Here is an 18969-nt window from a genome sequence, read left to right as displayed (position 1 = left end):
TCCGGGCCTAGCTTGGTTCTCTCGGCCTCGAATGTTAAGAGAATCTATGACTCGTGGAAAATGTACCGAAGGACCAGTGGGGAAGGCAGAGAGATTCAGAGCAAAGTTCTACCGTAAGTTGCTTCCTAAAGCAAGCAACACAAATGAATCAGTAAAGCCAAACAAGGCCAAAGTTTTGTCAGGAAAGAGTTGTTGAAAAAATAATTACAAGGACGCCCTGGTGGCATGGACGGCTACGCGCCGAGCTGGGGAAGCTCAAGCCCCCAGGTGCCCCGCAGGAGAAAGGGGAGCTCTCCGCCCCCAGAATTAGTCTCGGAGCGCCAGGCCTGGCCTGTCCTGTAGGGTTCCTCTGAGTGAGGATGCAATCGCGGCAGTGATTCGGTGCCGGAGATTTTCTTTATCTGTGTCACATTTGTACTGCAGAACACTGAAAAAGAACACGTAATTCTTTTGTCAATGTTAAATTGGCAAATTATTAAGCTCAGGTATATTCTAAACTCGCTTTAATGCCATACTCCTATATTCAGTTTTACAGTAAGCCACATCATTATCAAATAAACCAAGGAAATTCCTAATTATATTTTTGAAATAATTGTTTGAAATAAAATTAGGTTTTGCTTCCAGGAAATACAGAAAATTAAAATAACAACGAGTAAAGCCCTTCCTTTGTACCTGTTCTCTAAACAGATGGGAGTCAACTTAACAGCAGATTGTCTATAAATAACTACAATCAGAATATATTTAAGCTAGCAACAAATGAGTCCATCTTATTTGCCTGGTAAATTTCTTTTAAATACATTTTCTTGCCCTGGGTTTCAATATGGCCCAACTCTGATATTGAGTCTTCTCTTACTGGACGTCAGACTCAACCCCGTCTAGGACTAGAATCACGTGTGCCATGTTTGTGCCCCCTCTGGTTTTTGTGACGGACGGGGAGACTCTGACTCAGTGTTGGCGGTAGGGTCTTTGTCAAGTCCATGTTCTCTTTCACGGGTCTGAATAAGTGACCCTGCAAAACTGCAGTCAATGCCAGAATTATGTAAACTTTGGACCTTAGTTTTGAGAAGTTTATGGAAACTCCTATTATTCAGCTATTCAATTTCTTAATTTTACAAAAAGAACAAAGCTTTAGCATGTGCACCACTCACATGTTTGAGATGAGACTGCTCACCAAATGTGTCTGGAAAACTATACTAGTTCCCACCAAAATACGCCCATCGGCGTTGTTTTCCTGTGGCTTCAGCAGAAGGGGTGAGCGTCCCGGCAGCTGAGCAGGTGATTTTCACTGGCTTCTCTTTCATAATTTCAGACCTCGATGAATGTCAGACCAAACAGCACAACTGCCAGTTCCTCTGTGTGAACACCCTGGGGGGATTTACCTGTAAATGTCCACCTGGTTTCACACAGCACCACACGGCTTGTATTGGTAAGCCATAATCCCCAATTGGAATGCTATGGGCTTCTGGTTGATTCTTTTTTTTCTTAATTTACATTTAAAATGACAGAATGATGTCCCAGTACTAGGGAGAAAAGCCTGGCAAGCTACTTCTGAAACTTAAGCAATGAAAACCTTGGAGAACCTGGAGCAGGGAAACAGGGAGTATGTGGGGTGGGGTGGGGGGGGGGGAGGTAGCATTTAGCCCTGGAGGTGTCGTGGTTTCCAAGTGGCTGCAAACCACAACGTCAGCAGCTGGAGATCACCGGCCAGCCACTCCCTAGGTGTGTCAGTCAGGGTGGGCTAGAGAAACAAATCCACAGACACACGTGTGTGAGAGAGTTTTATGTAAAGAGGAATTGTACATTAAGAAAACATCCCAACCCAATCCCGTCCAAGCCCATAAGTCTGATGTTAGTCCATATGTCCGATACCATTCTATAAAGTCCTCTTCAGACTCACGAGATACATGCAATGATGCCAAATGCAGGACCATCACAGGCCAGTGGATTCAAAGAGAGAATGCGTCTTCCACCTCCAAGGAAGAAATACCAGAGTTACCAGACTTCTCAGGAGAGGGTCCTGCCCCCACAGAGACCTCACTGGTTATATCTCGATGGAAAGGTTAATCCTCTCAAATTGACACGAGATTCTGTAACTGCCACAGTAGGAGAAAGAAGGGGCTCTCTGCTCCCATAAATACAGTCTTGGAAGCTTAATGGAGCCGTTCCACCCTGTCCTATAAAGGTGCTAGGCGCCTGCATCGACTTGATGGCAGTAAGTTTTTCTGATTTTCTTGTGTTGGAAAGTGAGCCCCCCCAACACACACACACATACACACACACACACACGCACACACACACGCACGCACATTGAAAGGAACTACAGATGGGCTGCTACATACCAGTGACCAGGAAGGTGGCCCAGAACTTTGCCATGTTTCATTCTGTTACACGTATCAAGGTTGCCCTGAGAGCCAACTCAATGGCAAATAACAAAAACAAAAATCTGAGCACCGGTACCTCATATTTAGGGAGTCCTAGTCGCACAGTGGGTTACACCTGGGCTGCTAACTGCAGGGTCAGCAGTTTGAAAACACCAGCCGCTTCTCAGAAGAAAGAGGAGGCTTTCTACTCCCCAACTCCTATAAAGATTTAGTCCCAGAAACCCAGAGGGGCAGTTCTACCCTGTCCTGTCACAGTGGACTTGATGGCAGTGACCTCATGCTTACTGATCTAGGAAAAGTTGCCAACAATAAAGATATACAGTAGTAGTGCCTCTGTTTTTTGTTTTTAAATAGAGACAATATTCAAATGAAAAAAAGTTTATATACATTGCAGTCACATGCACTATAGACATATTCTTCTATATTGCGTTCTAAATATAATCGTGTGTAAAATAAAGTGCTGGTAAAGGCCTACTCTAATTTATGACATGCTAGCCTCCTGGAGAATTTTTTTTTAATGTTACAAGACACACATATCAGGAGCCTTCTAGTCTGTGTGATTTAAACTTTTAAATCATGTCCACAGTTGCCCCAACATGCTTCTGTGTCCTGATTTCAAGTCACTTGCAATACTGTTGTCGTCGCACTTTGGCTCTTAACGTTGACAGTGGATCGTGGCATAAGCTTGCCGCAAATGCTGCCCTCAGACCCTGAAGCTGAAGCTTTCACACTTGGAGTCTTACTTCCCCCGGTGAGTGAAGGCCATGGCGTCACTGGAAAGTCTGACGCTCTCCTTCCTTGGTGCTTCCCTAGACAACAACGAGTGTGGGTCCCAGCCTGCGCTGTGTGGCGCGAAGGGAATCTGCCAGAACACCCCGGGCAGCTTCAGCTGCGAATGCCAACGTGGCTTCTCTCTGGATGCCAGTGGGCTGAACTGTGAAGGTGAGTTTATTTGCTCAGAAATCCTTAAGGCCGTATAGCTACTTACAGATTTTTCAATTTGTAAACTATTAAGTGAGAAACTAAGAAACAAACACCCCCCCAAAAAATTAATTTAATGGAATATGGCCTAGCGGTTGACTTTTAGTCTGAAGTGCCCATATATCATTTTTAGAGGCACCATTTAATGATGAGGCCAAACTTCTGTTCTTTCTTAGTCAATCAAGCACTAAGGCAGTCGCTTTGAATCCACTTATATGAAAAAAATGTTTTGTCAGTAGAGATCTAGGGGTGTAGCTTCACAACAATAACAAAAGAGACTGAAAGAAAAAGTTAAGATTATGAATTACTTTTAAGGTAATTCTAAGAATTCAGTGCCTAATATGGTTTGTAGCATGGTTACAGCAGTGTATGAGCATACCAGGGGTGAAAAATACACCAAAAAACCTTTAAAGTGCATTTTTGTTCCACGTCTCAATGTGTAAAAATTAAGTGGAAAAAGAGAACTTATCATTATAGAGATCGAAAGACATGGTGAAAACGAACGGTTCTTTCCCTTTTACATGGGCCAAGATTCCTGCTTCCCTCCCTTCCCTGCAAGGGTATTTCCTATAAAATCTCCACTGCAATTGATATTTTCTGTAAGTTCCAGGGAACTGTAAATGGAACCAAATTAAGAATCTGCTTGAAACCAATAAATTATCATATGGGCCTTCAGCATCTGCTAGCCTATGATAAAATACAGGTATGAAGATTGGTATCGGTTAGAAAAGATTCCTGGCAGAGATTGTGGGTCTATGTAATTTCCTTTAGATTTTTAAATAGCGTTTCCATTCGCAATTTGAGGGCTTTGTAGGTCAACCGTCCCTGAATTCATCATTCTTAGACTTAACATGATTCTTTATCTAAATCAAAGACAGTGTTTACTTTGCTTCATTGGAATTATGGGACCTCGATAATGTCTTTTCAGCCCAGGAAAGACTTATTTTTTTACTTTAATTTTATTTTATATTTGATGTTATTAAGACCTTCAAAGTATCCTAAATCTACAGCTGCTTGCCACGTGTACATTCAGCTTAGGACCATCTGCATAAGATACTGTTTATTAATTATCCATATACATGTGCTGCACATGCATCAGACATGCCAATTATATTTCACTCCTTAGGGGTAGATTTCAAAGCCCCAGTTTTCATTCCAAAAGCATATACATCAATGAACAAAGAAATTATTCCATATGTGTAACAACAGTACATCTGGTCTAAAAATAACATTTCCAAATACTTAAGAGGGATTTGCATCTAATCAGTTCTGAGTGGCAATAAAACCGAAAGCTCTGTGCAAGACAATTGTACAATCTAGGGATGGCTATATACTGTGTCTGACCCAAATTGAAGATCACATGTCACTCCCTTGTGCAATGCAAATATATTTATATCACTTAATACCAAGGAGAAGGTACCAACCATATGAAGTGCATCAAGCTCAAGGGCGCTACATTTGTGCTTGCTGCGACGGGAGATGTGTTGAAATGAAGATGTTATTTAGAACACTTGACACGACATGGTGCTGGGTAGCACAAGGACGAGGTGGTTTCTTTTCCCAGAACCACGCTTTATACCCCCACTGGCTAATCCCCATGTGACTTGGGCTGGGGGGGGGGGTCACAGCTTTCTGTACACATGTGTGTGCTCTCCTGATAACAGTCACCCGTGCTGTTTTTGAAATGCTGAAGTGGAGAAAGTTGACGTGAAGCTTTTGCTGGGCTTGTTTTTCACAGATGTTGATGAGTGCGATGGAAACCATCGGTGCCAACATGGCTGCCAGAACATCCTGGGGGGCTACCGCTGCGGTTGCCCGCAAGGCTATATTCAGCACTACCAGTGGAATCAGTGTGTTGGTGAGCCCGCAGTCACTCTTCGGAGTCTGCTTTTCCCAACCTAAAGTCAACAACAACAACAAAAGCCAATCGTGCAGAGGTTGAACTTCCAGTGTGTTCATTGTGGAATGCTGAAACTTTAAAAGAAAACACTGAAGGTTGACCCCAGGGACACACACCCTACACCAGGCACTGTGAACATGTCTAAGAAGAAAACGTTCTCCGAAGTACCCAAAGGGCCCGCTCGCTAGAGCTTTTATAGTCTGGGGCTTGTGCTGCCGAGAGCCGTTTTCCGTTTCTGAAGATAGTGTCAGGAATGGTGACTTTCACTGGCCAAGGTCAACTGCTTTGTCATCAGTCATTTGGCATGACTAGATTGGTCCACCCATCCCATGATCGAAATGTAGACGAGAGTCGAGATAGACTTCCTTAGTGAGGACAGTCCATCTGCTCTCCAGACCCATGGGTTTGGTGAAGGACAGGAAGAGTTTGTAGACAGAAAAAAATACCTAATTACAGCAAGTTGACAATTCTAGGCAGAGGATGGACATTTAAAAGGAAGCCCATGGGCACTCCCTTCTGTTCCTTGCATTGCTAATATCCACACAGTTCTCCATTTCAGGAGCTAGGCATCAAAAGAAACATTATTCTCTGCTTGCATAACAAGTTGACCTGTTTAGCATATGGCTTATTTCTTGACTCAGTGTGAATGCGTTTTTGTGGTCCCATCACCCAGTCTGTGACAAGGACATTAGACATTAGAGCTGAGCGGGAGGGGGCCACAGTCCTGCAGAGAGAGGGCAGGGGGCTTCCTGTGCCTCTCCAGTGAACTTTCAAATGTGTTACTGTGAGTGATCTGCTACATTAATTAATTTTCTCTTTGGTGATCTCAAGAGAAAATTCTAATATAAACAGCGAACTGGGACGAAAAACACTGAGTTAAATGTTTAAAGCGGGAAACTCACTCTGTGACGGTCACAGCGATGCTGTAGCCCCTGGCTCTGGTCAAGGACACCCTTCGACACACTCGTAGTGGGGAAACACACACACACATACACATACACACAAACACGCGACAAGCAGTAGAAAAGACAAAGTTTTAAAGAATTATCAAAACAATGAGTGGAGGCATTTAGTAAAAAAAAATCTTAAGTTTAATTTGCTTTTTTCTCTTCATAGAGAAAAAAATCCTCAGGCCTCTGATTGTATGGATTCAATAGCAGAAGCAAAGTGCCCGCACAACCTTTAGACTGTAGGCAAAATAGTACTTTACAGATGGCAATTGAAATGATGCAAAGCGATTTTATTATTATGTGATGTCTACAAAATAGAGGCCCGCCACTTGGTCGGTGGACTTCAAGGCTTCTCAAACAATAGAACTTGAGGCATAAGTCTAATTCTCTAATATTTCAAATTATTGAAGATTAAAAGACAATTGTTTTTAAAACGCTGCACTGGTAAAACTGGGAATGTGTGTGAACTGGCAACTGTGTTTCTGAGGTTTCCCTTTCCGAGAGTGTGGGTTGTTGTGTACGTCTCGCGTCTCGTGCAGCATAGCTGTGGGGACTGCCAGCAGCTTCAGAGGCTGGGCGTGGAGTGGGCTGACCTCAAAGAAAGGGGGGAGGGCTCTTCCAGAAGTTGCATGGTGCCACTGCCGTAGGAGACTTGGCTGCCAGCCAACAGGCCAGTGGTTAGAACCCGCTAGCCCAGCCATACTCTGTCAGAGAAAAAAAGGTGGCCGTCGGCATCCATAAAGACTGACGTCCTGGGAAGCCTGATGGGGCTCCTCCCCCCTGTCTTCATGGGGTCTCTGAATCAGAACGAACTGCAGTGAGTTTGGATTTGCTTTGAGGTACAGTCTGTCCCGTTTCCCTTTGTGGGGCCGCGGGGTAGGCATTTTAGGGCAGCAGCCCCTCTCCCAGAGCTGACAAAGGACCCAGCCGGAGGTGGCGTGAGCTCTCACAAGGAGAGAGCCATATAGACTGAAGAACGTGGGATTCAAAGTCCCAGCGACATTGTTGCATCGGCAGATGGCCGTCACCTCCAGGCTCTGCTAAACCGATGCCTCCATGTAGCAGGCCCTTGGGTGAGACACAACAGGGACTTAGGGTCTAGTTCAGAGGTTCGTGAATCTTCTGTGCAGTACTGAGGTGTCAAGCTCACCTCCAAGAAAATGCTCTGATCAAATTCCTAGTTGGGGGGTTTGAGGTGTTTTTTTTTCCCTTGAAGCCTGTCAGCTCCCCCGGGAGTCTCCAGTGATATTGTGCCCCCAGAGAACAAACTGCCCCACAGAAACAAATCGCCAGGCCTGTCAGCTGCGGCATCGCTCTGTGGATTCGAACCACTAGCCGTGCAGTCCAATAGTCAGGCTCTTTGCACCACCAAAGGACTCCAGGGGGTGCTCCTGAATCAGAATCAGCTCAGTGGCTACTCACCACCCCACTTAACAGAGAGAGAACAGAGCAAGCCACTAGGGACTAAGACAATCAACAAGTTAGCTCGCAGAACAAGACTCAGTCGGCCTTGAAAGTGAAAGGACCACAATTCACTCTCACTTGTCGCTACACATACCAAGAATCCGCATGCATTAGGGGCAAACACAGCGAAGTATTCTGAGAAATGAACAGAAGCTCCTACTGGTGGAATCACAACTATGAAACTCCCTAGATAACTCCATTAAGTTTCCATTGTAAAACTGCAGTGCTCTTGAGACCTGAAACCAAACCCAGTACCTGAGCTGATTCTGACTCCGAGGCCCGGTGCTCCTGACGCCATTGTCACGTACACAGAAACAGCCTCGCTTTCTCCTCCTGGGTTTGGCCTGCTGACCTTGGGCTTAGCAGCCAGGGACTACCCTGCTACACCCCAGGGCTCTTCATTGTCATGAGCAGCACTGTCAGATGAAGGACGGTGAGAGTTCTCTGTCAATATTAATATTGAGAAAAGGGTTTAAATCTATTAAGCGGCAGAGGCTTTGCCTCTTATGACATAGTTTTTGTTTCCCTGCCGGAGAGATGACTGCTATTTTCAATTGTTTACTTTCCATTTTGGTCAGAATCCCTGAGCTTGTCCCCTACCCCTGCACACTCACGGAGCTAGAGTGCTGTGGTCGCCTAATGTCCCCTCACCGCCAGTTGTTTCTGTGAGCTTTGAAAGTGATGCTGACACCGTGAGGCCTCAGTCATTTAAAATGCGTGTCAGACAGAAGAGCGCAGAATGAAAGCGAGATCTCGTCGGTCCATAACATGTTACCATGATGTACACTTATAGCCCATAAATATGAAATATAAATATTCATGGCTTCCCGAAACATTACATGCTTTCGAATATTTCTGTAAGTCGTGTGGCTTAAAGGTGATTTACTTCATTCCTTGACCTTGTCTCGTAATGCCACAATGTCACATGGTGTATTCATGATGGGATCCATTTATTAAGCTATAATCCGATTGAGATTCCCTGGTAGGGGCAGAATGCTGCACCTAAAAGTCACATTTAATTATGAAAGCCGACGAGCCCCAGAGGCGGAATCCCAAGTCTGCCGTACATCAAAATAAAACAGTGGTTGTGTATTTGTGCCACACGTGGCCCATTTACCAAGAGCTTCCTTAAGCACTTGCTCCCCAGCTCTTGAAGACTGAGACGGTTCCCAGATTAGGCCATCAGAGGTCACTTCATAGTGGGTGATGAAGAGTGCGGCCCTTCCCAGAGCTGACTCAGGTCTGAAAGTGGAATCACAGTACAAACATGTACCTCAGGATCATCTACCTTCTTCAATAACTACCTTCTTAGGCTTGATTGGGTTTAATTTCCTGTCCGGAAGCCCTCTTTCCTGGGATTCCATCTGATCTCCCATAACCATACTGAGCTACTGCAGATAGGCGGTGCCCTTTGACCTGTGGGTCCCCACAAATCCTATCCCCCACATGGGCTGAAACATATACTGGTCATATATTAGGTAAACAGACATGCTGGGCTCCATATGGGGTCGCAGGAATTTGAAAAATTCCATGGAACAGATGTGATTTGTACCCAGGGTGAAATTTGGATTAAAATAAAGCCCACAGGAGACACATCACATGTGATACATCAACCAGGCGGTTAAGTGCAAAACTGTGATCTCCAAAGCTCCATGCACACTCAGGCCCTGAGCCTACCAACATGAATAGCAATGGAAAGCGTAACCCATAGGGACCCTGCTGCCAGGCCTTTGTAATACAGTGTTCGTTACTGAACAGCAAAAGCTACCCAACGGCTGGTGGCTGCCCGCACACCTCTCGACAAGGCATGGTCTGCACGAACAAGCAGGTACAACCTCCTGGGGGTTAGCAGGAGCTCTGATGTTTACTGGTGTTTCTTTCCATTCTTCTCTCTCGGGTTTGTATTCATATACATATATATATACTTCCTCCCATATGTCAGGCAAGCCCTGGGAAACTTGAGAGGGAAATTCACATGTCATAGCACGCGCGCACGCACGCGCACACACACACACACACACCACCCGCTCTAAAAGTGTTGAGTGCATGGATTTGTAATGTATCCTCACAAGGTTGGGCAAATAACGCTGTATAGTCCCAGTATGTTTTCATCACCTACCCCTACCCCACCTCCCCCCCCCCAAAAAAAACATAATCATTAGCACTTTGGTCCCATCCCCTAGCCACCACTCATCTGTTTTCGGTCTCTGTGGATCTGCCTGGGCAACTGCAGCGTCTGTCCTCACAGGTTGCGGATGGTGTCAATACTGTTCAGAAATATGGCAGACGTAGACTATAATAGGGGAGGGGGAAGGTTTTTAAAACATAATTGAGATAATTGAAGGAGCGGTATAGTGTTAGGGTTTGGTTTTTAATTCCCTTTGGAAATCACCCATCAAGTTGAAAAACAAAAAGATTATAGCGTTGGGGGGGTAGGATTCATTTTTAATATCAGGGGGCTTCACAAAGTTCATGGAAAATGGAATTTAAAAATAATGACATTTTTCCACAAACATTCTGAAGCTTCCCCCTCCCTCCCCCCCAAGCACAGCATTAATCGTTGTCCTGTAGAGTCACATTTGCTTTGAGACTGGCTCTTGGCACGCTGACCACGTTACCAATCTAAGAAGGGTTTTCTCCTGTCTTTTCATAGATGAGAACGAATGTTCCAATCCAAGTGCCTGTGGCTCAGCCTCCTGCTACAACACACTGGGGAGCTACAAGTGTGCCTGCCCCTCGGGCTTCTCCTTCGACCAGTTCTCCAGTGCCTGCCACGATGTGAACGAATGCTCATCCTCCAAGAACCCGTGCAATTACGGCTGCTCCAACACGGAAGGGGGTTACCTCTGCGGCTGTCCGCCGGGCTACTACAGAGTGGGACAAGGGTAAGGCAGCCCCGTCAGCCCTGCTGACCTACCCAGCAGGAAAGGTAAAAGGTTTAAAAGCCCCAGCTAGCCAGAGGATTGATTACAACCTCTACGGCATGGAATCAAAGTCAAGAAAGGCCGTTCCTTGGACTAGAATTTTCTCCTTTGAGGCCAGCAAACAACTTGGCCTGTCTCGTGTTTTCTCCTTTGTGAAGGCCTGGGTTGATCGAATCACGTCAGCTTGCAGGTTGCCGTCGCTAACTGGGTAGCGCGAGAGAATTGGAAATGGCCTCATCCCAATTACCTGTACTGATTTTGGCAGATGCTAGCCCAGTTGTTCGTAAGGAATTTGTCCCTCGTTTTGCTCCTATGAGCGGGCCTTGATGAGGCAGTGGGTTCGGTACTGACTTGCTAACTAAAGAGTCAACAGTTCCAACACCAGGTACTCCTTGGGAGAAAGCTGAAGCCGGCTGTTCCGGTAAAGACTTACTATAATCTCTGAAAGAAACCCTAAGGAACAGCTTTGCCTGTCCTCTAGGATTAGTCTATGTTGGGATTAACTCCACACCGGTGGAGTATAGACCTGTTATACTGCAGAGGCAGGACCTGCCTAGTGTGGCTCCCCTCTACCTGACTCCCAGGCTTCACGCTGACTGCATTTTCACAAATGTAAGCATGTCAGGTTGTATCTGCTGTGACTTCGGTGTACTGGCCCCTTCATGTGGTCTCTCCATCACACGGGCACCACACAGCCAGGGCCCCCGCCTCAGAAGGAGCCCTCGAAAGGAACTGTGTGTAAGGCAGGTACTGAGGCCGCAGGGACCGTATGTTCAGAGGCAGGGAGCCAGCCCTTAAAAGGTGCAGTCTGGACAAGGGTCATTCTGAACTAACCGTCTGCCTTTTTCACTAACCAAAAGTTTGACTTCCGAAAATCACAGGGCTCCAACACATACTTCAAGCTTGAGAACCAAACGTTTCTTTTTAGAAATTGACCCTCTGCCTTTATCCTCTTGAGCTGACTATTGCACCTCTAGCGGGCCGGTCAGATCGAAAACCAGAGGAACCTAGGACTCCCTCTGAATTTTGCTCTTTCTAAATCAGGGAAGAATCTTATATTGAGCAGAAAAAACCTTGGGGTTGTTTTTCCTAATGTTTGCTTTTCGCTGTTGTTATTTTATTATGTCTGCTCTCTCGCTAGAAAACGGTTGTCAAAATCTGTGATAAAGTCTAACGTACCTTGGCTTCCCTCTGCAAATAGCCACTGTGTCTCAGGAATGGGATTCAACAAAGGGCAGTACCTTTCGCTGGATACGGAGGTCGATGAGGAAAACGCTCTGTCTCCGGAAGCATGCTATGAATGCAAGATCAACGGTTACCCCAAGAAAGAAGGCCGGCAGCGGAGAAGTGTTCAGGAACCTGCTGCAGCTGCTGTGAGTCGATCTCACTGTATTTTGCCTTGAAAGGCCGTCTGTCGAGGGTCACGGAGGCTGTACAGGGAACTGAGGGTCACGGAGGCTGTGCAGGAAACCGAGGGTCACGGAGGCTGTGCAGGAAACCTTGGCCGTCGCTATGAGCTGCGGCAAACTAAAACTACCCGGAAGGGCAGCCTAGAAAATTGATGGATACAACATGGGAAAGGCAAAACGAAGCTAGTTAAATTATTCCTTCTAACACAAGGACTGGGGAGAAAGGCGTTAGGATTCTAGTTTCTGATCTTTTTTTTTCCTTTTTAGTTTTGGTAAGTGCCAGAGCGCATTAAAGTGCCCGTCAAGGAAACAGTTATTTTGGAATGATGCACAATGAAATTTTAATTTGTCCAATTAATATACGTACACACACGTACACGTTTGTCTAATTTTATCTACATAGCTATATAGCTGTATACATATATACATGTGTAGAGAGAAATGACATATGTGCATACATAGATATAAACTAGACAAAATAACATCAAATTGAAATATCTATGCACCTGCAGAGTAATAGATAACTACGAAAGAAAGAGAACAGAAGAGTAGGCCAATTCTTATTTTCAGTACGTAAGCCAACTAGGATCACGAATTCCATGACTAATTTGTAAGATGGTGATTTTCCCCTTAAGAAAGTATTGTCGTGTAATTTATCGAAGGGGTCGTAGAGCTGGGCTGCCTGATATTTTGCGCAGCGTTAAAGGAATGGTTTGCAGACCGCCCTGGTGTTGAGCGTACGCCTGTGCTTTCCCAACTTAGGATGTGTGTCACGTAAATATCCATTTACTTCCCTTCACCTGGAAAAGAGGAGCAATTAAACCTACCTCTAAAAGCTGACAGAGGGAGTACCGCATATACTCGAGTATAAGCCAACCTGATTTTCTGCCGAGGCACCTAATTTTACCACAAAAACTGGATTAAAAAATGTGCTGGAAAACTCGGCTTATACTCGAGTGTATACAGTAGTATGTGAGTTGGCACAGGTAAAGTATCTGGAGGTGGCACCTGGCATACACACAGCACATGCTCAGGAAAGCTCAGAAATCTCTTATCCAGAGACGTGTTATCCACGTTGAATGGTTTACCCCAACCATCCCAGGTCACATGAGCTAAGCAGCCACCACTCTCCTCAGTTAATATCACTGCCAGAAATCCGGCCACCGGGAAATCTAGCCAGCAACTAACAGGCTGTAGGAATTGAGCGACTCAGTTCCGCTGGCAGGGCCCCTGTGCCTTCTCCCATACGACGAGACCTCTCTAGTCACACAGTCTAGCATGCAGTTTAGTAACAAGCAAGCCTGTGTTACATTTACAGTAAGCAGACTAGGGTACCCACATAGGCGTTTTCATATAGGACCTTTGAGCCATTCATCAAGTACTCAGAAATATCAATGCAGTAGAAATATCCATGCCGAAGTGTTGCGTATAATACATTCCCACTGTGAAAGACATGAACCTGTCTGAACACCGCGGACATGCACTTCTGAGCCGCCGTAGCCAAATTCTTACGCAGTGGGCCCAGTAGTTCAGCTTTTTCCCTCTTCCTCTTTTGGTCCCTCTTATCTAAATAAATAAGGAGCTCTTATTTGGTGGTGCTGCTGAGGGGTAAGCACTTGGACTGCTATTGAAAAGTTGGTGGTTCGAATCCACCACCCCATCCAAGGGAGAACGATGAGGCTGTCTTGTATGTCTCATAAAGAACTGCAGCCTCAGAAACCCTACAGAGGCTTTCTGAGGGAGAATCAACCCGATGGCAGTGGGGTTTCCTTTTTCACCATCTGAATACAATTCTTCAACCTCCCGTCACTCTGACAGAGTCAGATACTGTTTATCGGGCCTCTGCCCCATTGAGTTTCAAACGAGCCCCAAGGACCTTTGCTGGTCAGTCACCCTGGGTTGGCCTCTTGCCTTGGTCGACTTGCCAAATTGAAGGTGAGCCTCACAACCAAGGTTCCCCTGGGTCCATCCCTGTTGTGGGACAAGAGTCACCTTCTTCCTTATAGCTGAGGCAGAGACATGACATTCTTTCCCTAAATTGTCTTTTCCTTGTAAATAGGATAGGCTGTAAACTCGCCAAAACCAAACAAAAGCATTGAAAGGGGAACGCTCTCTGTAGGCTCAGCACTGTAGCTGCAATTACCTCGTAAAGGCGGGTGCGAACTCCTAAAGATTTACAAGGCATCTTCCGTGCAGCTGGGACCGTGATCCCAGCTGACAGGATGCACAATAGCCTCTTTCACCAGCACTGCCCCAAAGGAGCGTGCCGGCAAGCAAGGGCCAGCGGCGGCAGCTGCTCGTGTGCCTGTAACCCCAGCAGCAGACGGCTGCTGGCCTCTCCTTGTGCTGCCGCAGCTCTTCCCAAATAGTCTCTTGCTCTTTCTCTGCAGGTTGAGCAGATCAGCCTAGAGAGCGTGGACATGGACAGCCCCGTGAAAATGAACTTCAGCCTCTCCGGCCTCGGCTCCAAAGAGCACATCCTCGAACTCATGCCCGCCATTGAGCCGCTCAACAACCACATCCGCTACGTCATCTCCCACGGGAACCAGGACGGTATCTTCCGCATCCACCACAGGAATGGGCTCAGCTACGTGCACACGGCCAAGAAGAAGCTCGTGCCCGGCACGTACACACTGGACATCGCGAGCATCCCTCTGTACAAGAAGAAGGAGTTAAAGAAACTGGAAGACAGCAACGCGGACGACTACCTCCTGGGAGAGCTGGGGGGGGCTCTGCGCATGAGGCTGCAGATTCAGCTCTACTGAACGCCCGACAGACTTGGTTCCAGGTGCACACCCCAGCCCTGCCAGCCCTCCGCCATGTTTGAGAAGCCGGTGACTGTTTCCAAGAGGGGAGAGAAAAACAGACAGACACACACACCGAACACGTTGCCTTCGATCCTCCTCCCTGGCTCAGACTTGAGAATGCTGAACCTCACAGGGAGAGAGAATGTAGACGCTAGTGCGGCCAAAGATTTGAGTACAGAGGAAGTCGTGGTTACTGTATTTTTATATAACTTCACTTTAAATATATTAAAGGAAAAAGAAGAAGAAAACCTTAAATGTTCAAGAGATCAGCATATGGCACTAAATGCACAAAATAATGTGAGCTCTTTTTTTCTTTTTTTTGGTAACCTGTTAGCAGTCTGTAACACTTTGGGTATTTTGCTATAGTTGCTAATTAAAAAATATAGATTTTTATTTATTTTTAATGCAGTAATATATGGAGAAATGAACAAACTATGTAAACAAAAAAAGGGAAACTTGCTTGTTTTTCTTTAGATTTATAAATTTGAGCTATTTCTTTTAGAGGTGCTTTTCAGACAAATTCAGTCGATTCAAGGGATGTTTCCGTTGGCTTCCAGCCAATCATCCAACTGGTATACATCTGACGATTTGAAAGAAAAGGCTCCCAGAGCTGAATGGGGGGCGTAATCAGTGCTCTTAAAGCACAGGATGCCATCCGATCCTTTGCAAAGGAGATCAAAGCCAGAGCAGCTCCTGGTGACCACTGTTTGACCTCACCAGACCCTCCCGGCACAGGAAGATGAAGCACAACCACTGTAGCAAAATACCTTGACTGCTTGTGAGACCGCTAGCTTGCAGGCCAAACCGTACTGTATTTCCTTCTCCGAACCTCAAGAACCGCATGTGCTACCCACAACACCTCATTCTTACCCAGGGTGCTCTACGTGCTGGTGGTACTGTAGGCAGCTGTAGAAACGCCGTTCCTCTCAAGAGGAACACCTGGCGCTCTGTAGCATCTGGTGCTGTCTTAGATTCATGGTGCATTTATTATGTTCAAGCTGTTTCAGGATTGCCATATGTGCAAGCAAATCATGCAGTGCAGCCAAGGAATATACGTTGTTGTTGTTGTTTTTAAGTCCATCTTTTTTTAGAGTTTTCATTAATACAGTAGTTATAACACCATATGCCTCGTTTTATCATGGCCCTTAGTGTATGGAAGAGGTTTGTACAATGAATTGATGTTTAGTTTGCTGTAGTCAATTAAAGAGCTATTGTACCAGGACTTGCTAAGAAGAGCATGTGCCAGTGTCGCCCCGACACCCCGTTCTGGACCAGTCCCAAACCTCACACGTGAGATGGCCGATGCACATGCAGACTCCGCTTCTTCCTCTCGCCCCTCTGTTGACCAAAGAGTAATAACCAGTTATATGCAGTGTTTTGTTTCGTTTTGTTTTTAATAACTGAAAGAGACCATGTAAATTTGTAACCAAGTGTTTGTGAGGAAAAACTTAACAGTTTTTGGTTTTGTCTTTTGTTGCGGTGTTTTTTTAAGTAGGTCTCATGTATCAAATATGACACTTTTATTGCAATAAAGCTTATTTTGGGGTAGTTGTCTGGCTGTGAGTTTTATGGGACGACAACCCTGCCATAGTGTTTGGAAGTGCCAGCTGCAGGGGCAGGCCCATTCACAGGAAGCCAAGGGAATGTCGTTAACTCTGGGAAACTAAGGAGGGAAGGGTGTGCCACTGAAAATGAGAATTCGAAGTTATATTCCAATTGCAGGACCTAATCAAATTGAGCAGCAGTTCAGCACAGAGATTCTGAGCCTCCTAGACCCATCGACCTGGAGACATCAAAGTATTTCTTCACTTCAGCCACGTGGACTTTGGTCTGTGGGTCATTGCATGAAAGCATTTTGATCACCGTCCCCCGCCCTGCGGAGCCCCTGGTAGTGCAGTGGCTACGTGTTGGGTTGCAGGCCCCCAGGTCAGCAGTGTGAAGCCACCCGCCACAACTCAGAAGACAGATCAGGCTTTCCACGCCCTTAAAGAATTCGGCTCAGAAACAGATCCACAGGAGCAGCGTTACTCTGATTTAGAGGGTCACCCTAAGTCCTAACCAACTCAGTGTCAATGAATCTTTAAGTGCTCTTTCCTAGCATGTCATTTTTCGTGATCCCAATTTTAAAGAAAACATGCTTAGGAACATGAAGGGTGGACCTGAACTCACTGCCATGACTCAACATCCAGCCAAACAGCAGATGACAGACCGATGGGCCTCTAGTATAAGGTGAACTGTAACACCTGGAGGCACGCATTCATTGGGGCAGTCAGCCATGCCGATCAGGAGGGCAGCCTTTGGCCAGGTTCAAGCTCAGAAGGCAGGACGGGGGTAGGAAAGCAGGATCCAGGGAAACAACCAATGGGAAACGAGGAGGAAGTGGGCAGCGTCTAGGGGGGATCACCATGTCACTAAACAACAGGAATGGTGGAATGGAAAACCTGTTTTCTCTGGACACTTTGACCCAAATCGACATTTTTAAATGCCTGAGAGTCCTGATGGTGCAGTGGTTAAACATTCAGTAAGGAGATCCTGAGGACCTACCAGGTTCTACGGGAGGAAAGACTTGGCCATTTACTCCCAGCAGATTACAGCCTAGACAAGAAATCCAGTTGGGGCGGTTCTCTTCTGCCCTCCTGAATAACCAGAATCCCCTCTGAGTCAACTCCACAACCCTGTACAGCCACACACACCAGGCCTGCCCTCCAGGCCAGGTGAATGCCACGCCAAAAATGAGCCAAAGGTGCTAATTTCTTGAAATGTTAAAAAGTTTCTTGAGTTAGAGGGGGGAATAAGGTATTTAACCTGAACTCACTTTGGCAGCCTGGTAAAATAACAGAATTGTTTGGTAGAAATGAATTCAATGCTAGGTGTAAGAATTTGCTGAAAGCTGCCCAAGATGACAGCCTTCCAGCCTAGTGCTAGAATCACGCAGTGTGCCCTTTTAGGATAGGCAGGAGCAATGGCAGGGAGCTCTGTTGGAGATAGGTGGGGCCAGGTGCCCTTGGCCCACAGAAACCCCCTCTGGGCGTTCCTGGATTGTCTCATGTAAATCTCAATCTCCAACCCCTAAAACTTGATCCTTGGAATGAAAGGAGGGCTATGTTCATGGTGTATGACCACATGAGGTTCCTTTGATCACTTTGGAGAGCACCCCAAAGAACTGCCCCAAACAGTGTCAAGGTTGGAAGGGGAATTAATGACAGTGTTGTATCAAAGATGGGAAGCAAATGGTCATCGATGACCTACACAATCTGAAACTCGTCACCTACCTTCGCCACCAACACTTTAGGCGGCATAAACATTGCCAATAGAAGAGGAGACAGCTGTGGAGTTGGGACATAACACCTTGAATTAAGGGAACAATATTATCATGAAAGGGCTTTGCACATGTTCTATAATAAATGATGTGTGTGTATGGGGTGGGGGAGGGCTGCAGGAAGAATTTGCATGCTTGTTCTTACATCCACGAATCAAGTAAGCAAGGAAATAGTCTGGCTGATCTTAATGTTGTTCTTTGCCAAACAGAGTCTAGCTGCATGGAGCTAGAAAAATGTTTGCCTCTGGGTGTCCTTTAAAATCTACCGTGCATGTTGAGTTTCATCTGGGATCTATTATTGGTGCGGTATACGCATGGTAATTTGAAGTTAGCCGGAATCAGGTTTGACTTTAACTTTGCAGGGTGAGCAACAACACCCTTCATTTAGAATTAACCTCATCTTGAGGAAGTCCGAGAATGTACCGTGAGGAAAAGGCCATGTGGGGATTGAGGCAAAAGTGTGTGTGTTTGAAGAAGGTCACCACTTCAAGACACTCCCTCCCACAGGAGCATCCTCGGCAACTCCGGTGTCTACTGCTGTTAGCTACTGGGAGTCCTAGCAGAGGACTCCTGCAGGACACGAAAGTGTAGTGTAAACCCAGACATAAACCAAATCTGTTAGATACAAGTATGAGCTCAGTTCTCATCATAATAGAATTCTTTCTACCTACTTACCTTTAGACTGCGGAGCTGTTAAAACATTAGTTCTATTTAGTTCCTTTTTGAGAGCCAAAAAGAACATGACTTTCCCCAGGATGAGTTGATATAAAAGCTCAGACAATGGTTAGGTGCTGTCAGCTTGGTTTCTAGCACCATCCGCCCAACTAGTGTCAC

The 18969-nt window shown here is 46.0% G+C and overlaps 1 protein-coding gene across 3 annotated transcripts in view; it reads left to right on the top strand.

Moving 5' to 3' along the window:
* The window catches only part of FBN2 (fibrillin 2), a 247901-nt gene extending 231537 nt beyond the window's left edge, over positions 1-16364 (top strand). For 2 of the 3 annotated variants that reach the window (XM_075541491.1, XM_075541490.1), the window contains 6 exons: positions 1310-1426; positions 3195-3323; positions 5101-5220; positions 10330-10561; positions 11802-11973; positions 14400-16364. In XM_075541491.1, coding sequence (XP_075397606.1) covers positions 1310-1426; positions 3195-3323; positions 5101-5220; positions 10330-10561; positions 11802-11973; positions 14400-14774 — 1145 coding nt within the window. In that variant the 3' untranslated portion in view covers positions 14775-16364. The remainder of the gene's footprint in view (positions 1-1309; positions 1427-3194; positions 3324-5100; positions 5221-10329; positions 10562-11801; positions 11974-14399) is intronic. The other variant, XM_075541492.1, reaches the window with a different exon arrangement.
* The last annotated feature ends 2605 nt before the right edge of the window (positions 16365-18969 follow it).

Source organism: Tenrec ecaudatus, chromosome 2 (genome assembly GCF_050624435.1).
Source record: "Tenrec ecaudatus isolate mTenEca1 chromosome 2, mTenEca1.hap1, whole genome shotgun sequence".
Lineage (NCBI taxonomy): Eukaryota > Metazoa > Chordata > Mammalia > Afrosoricida > Tenrecidae > Tenrec > Tenrec ecaudatus.
This window is presented reverse-complemented; position numbering and strand designations above follow the sequence as displayed.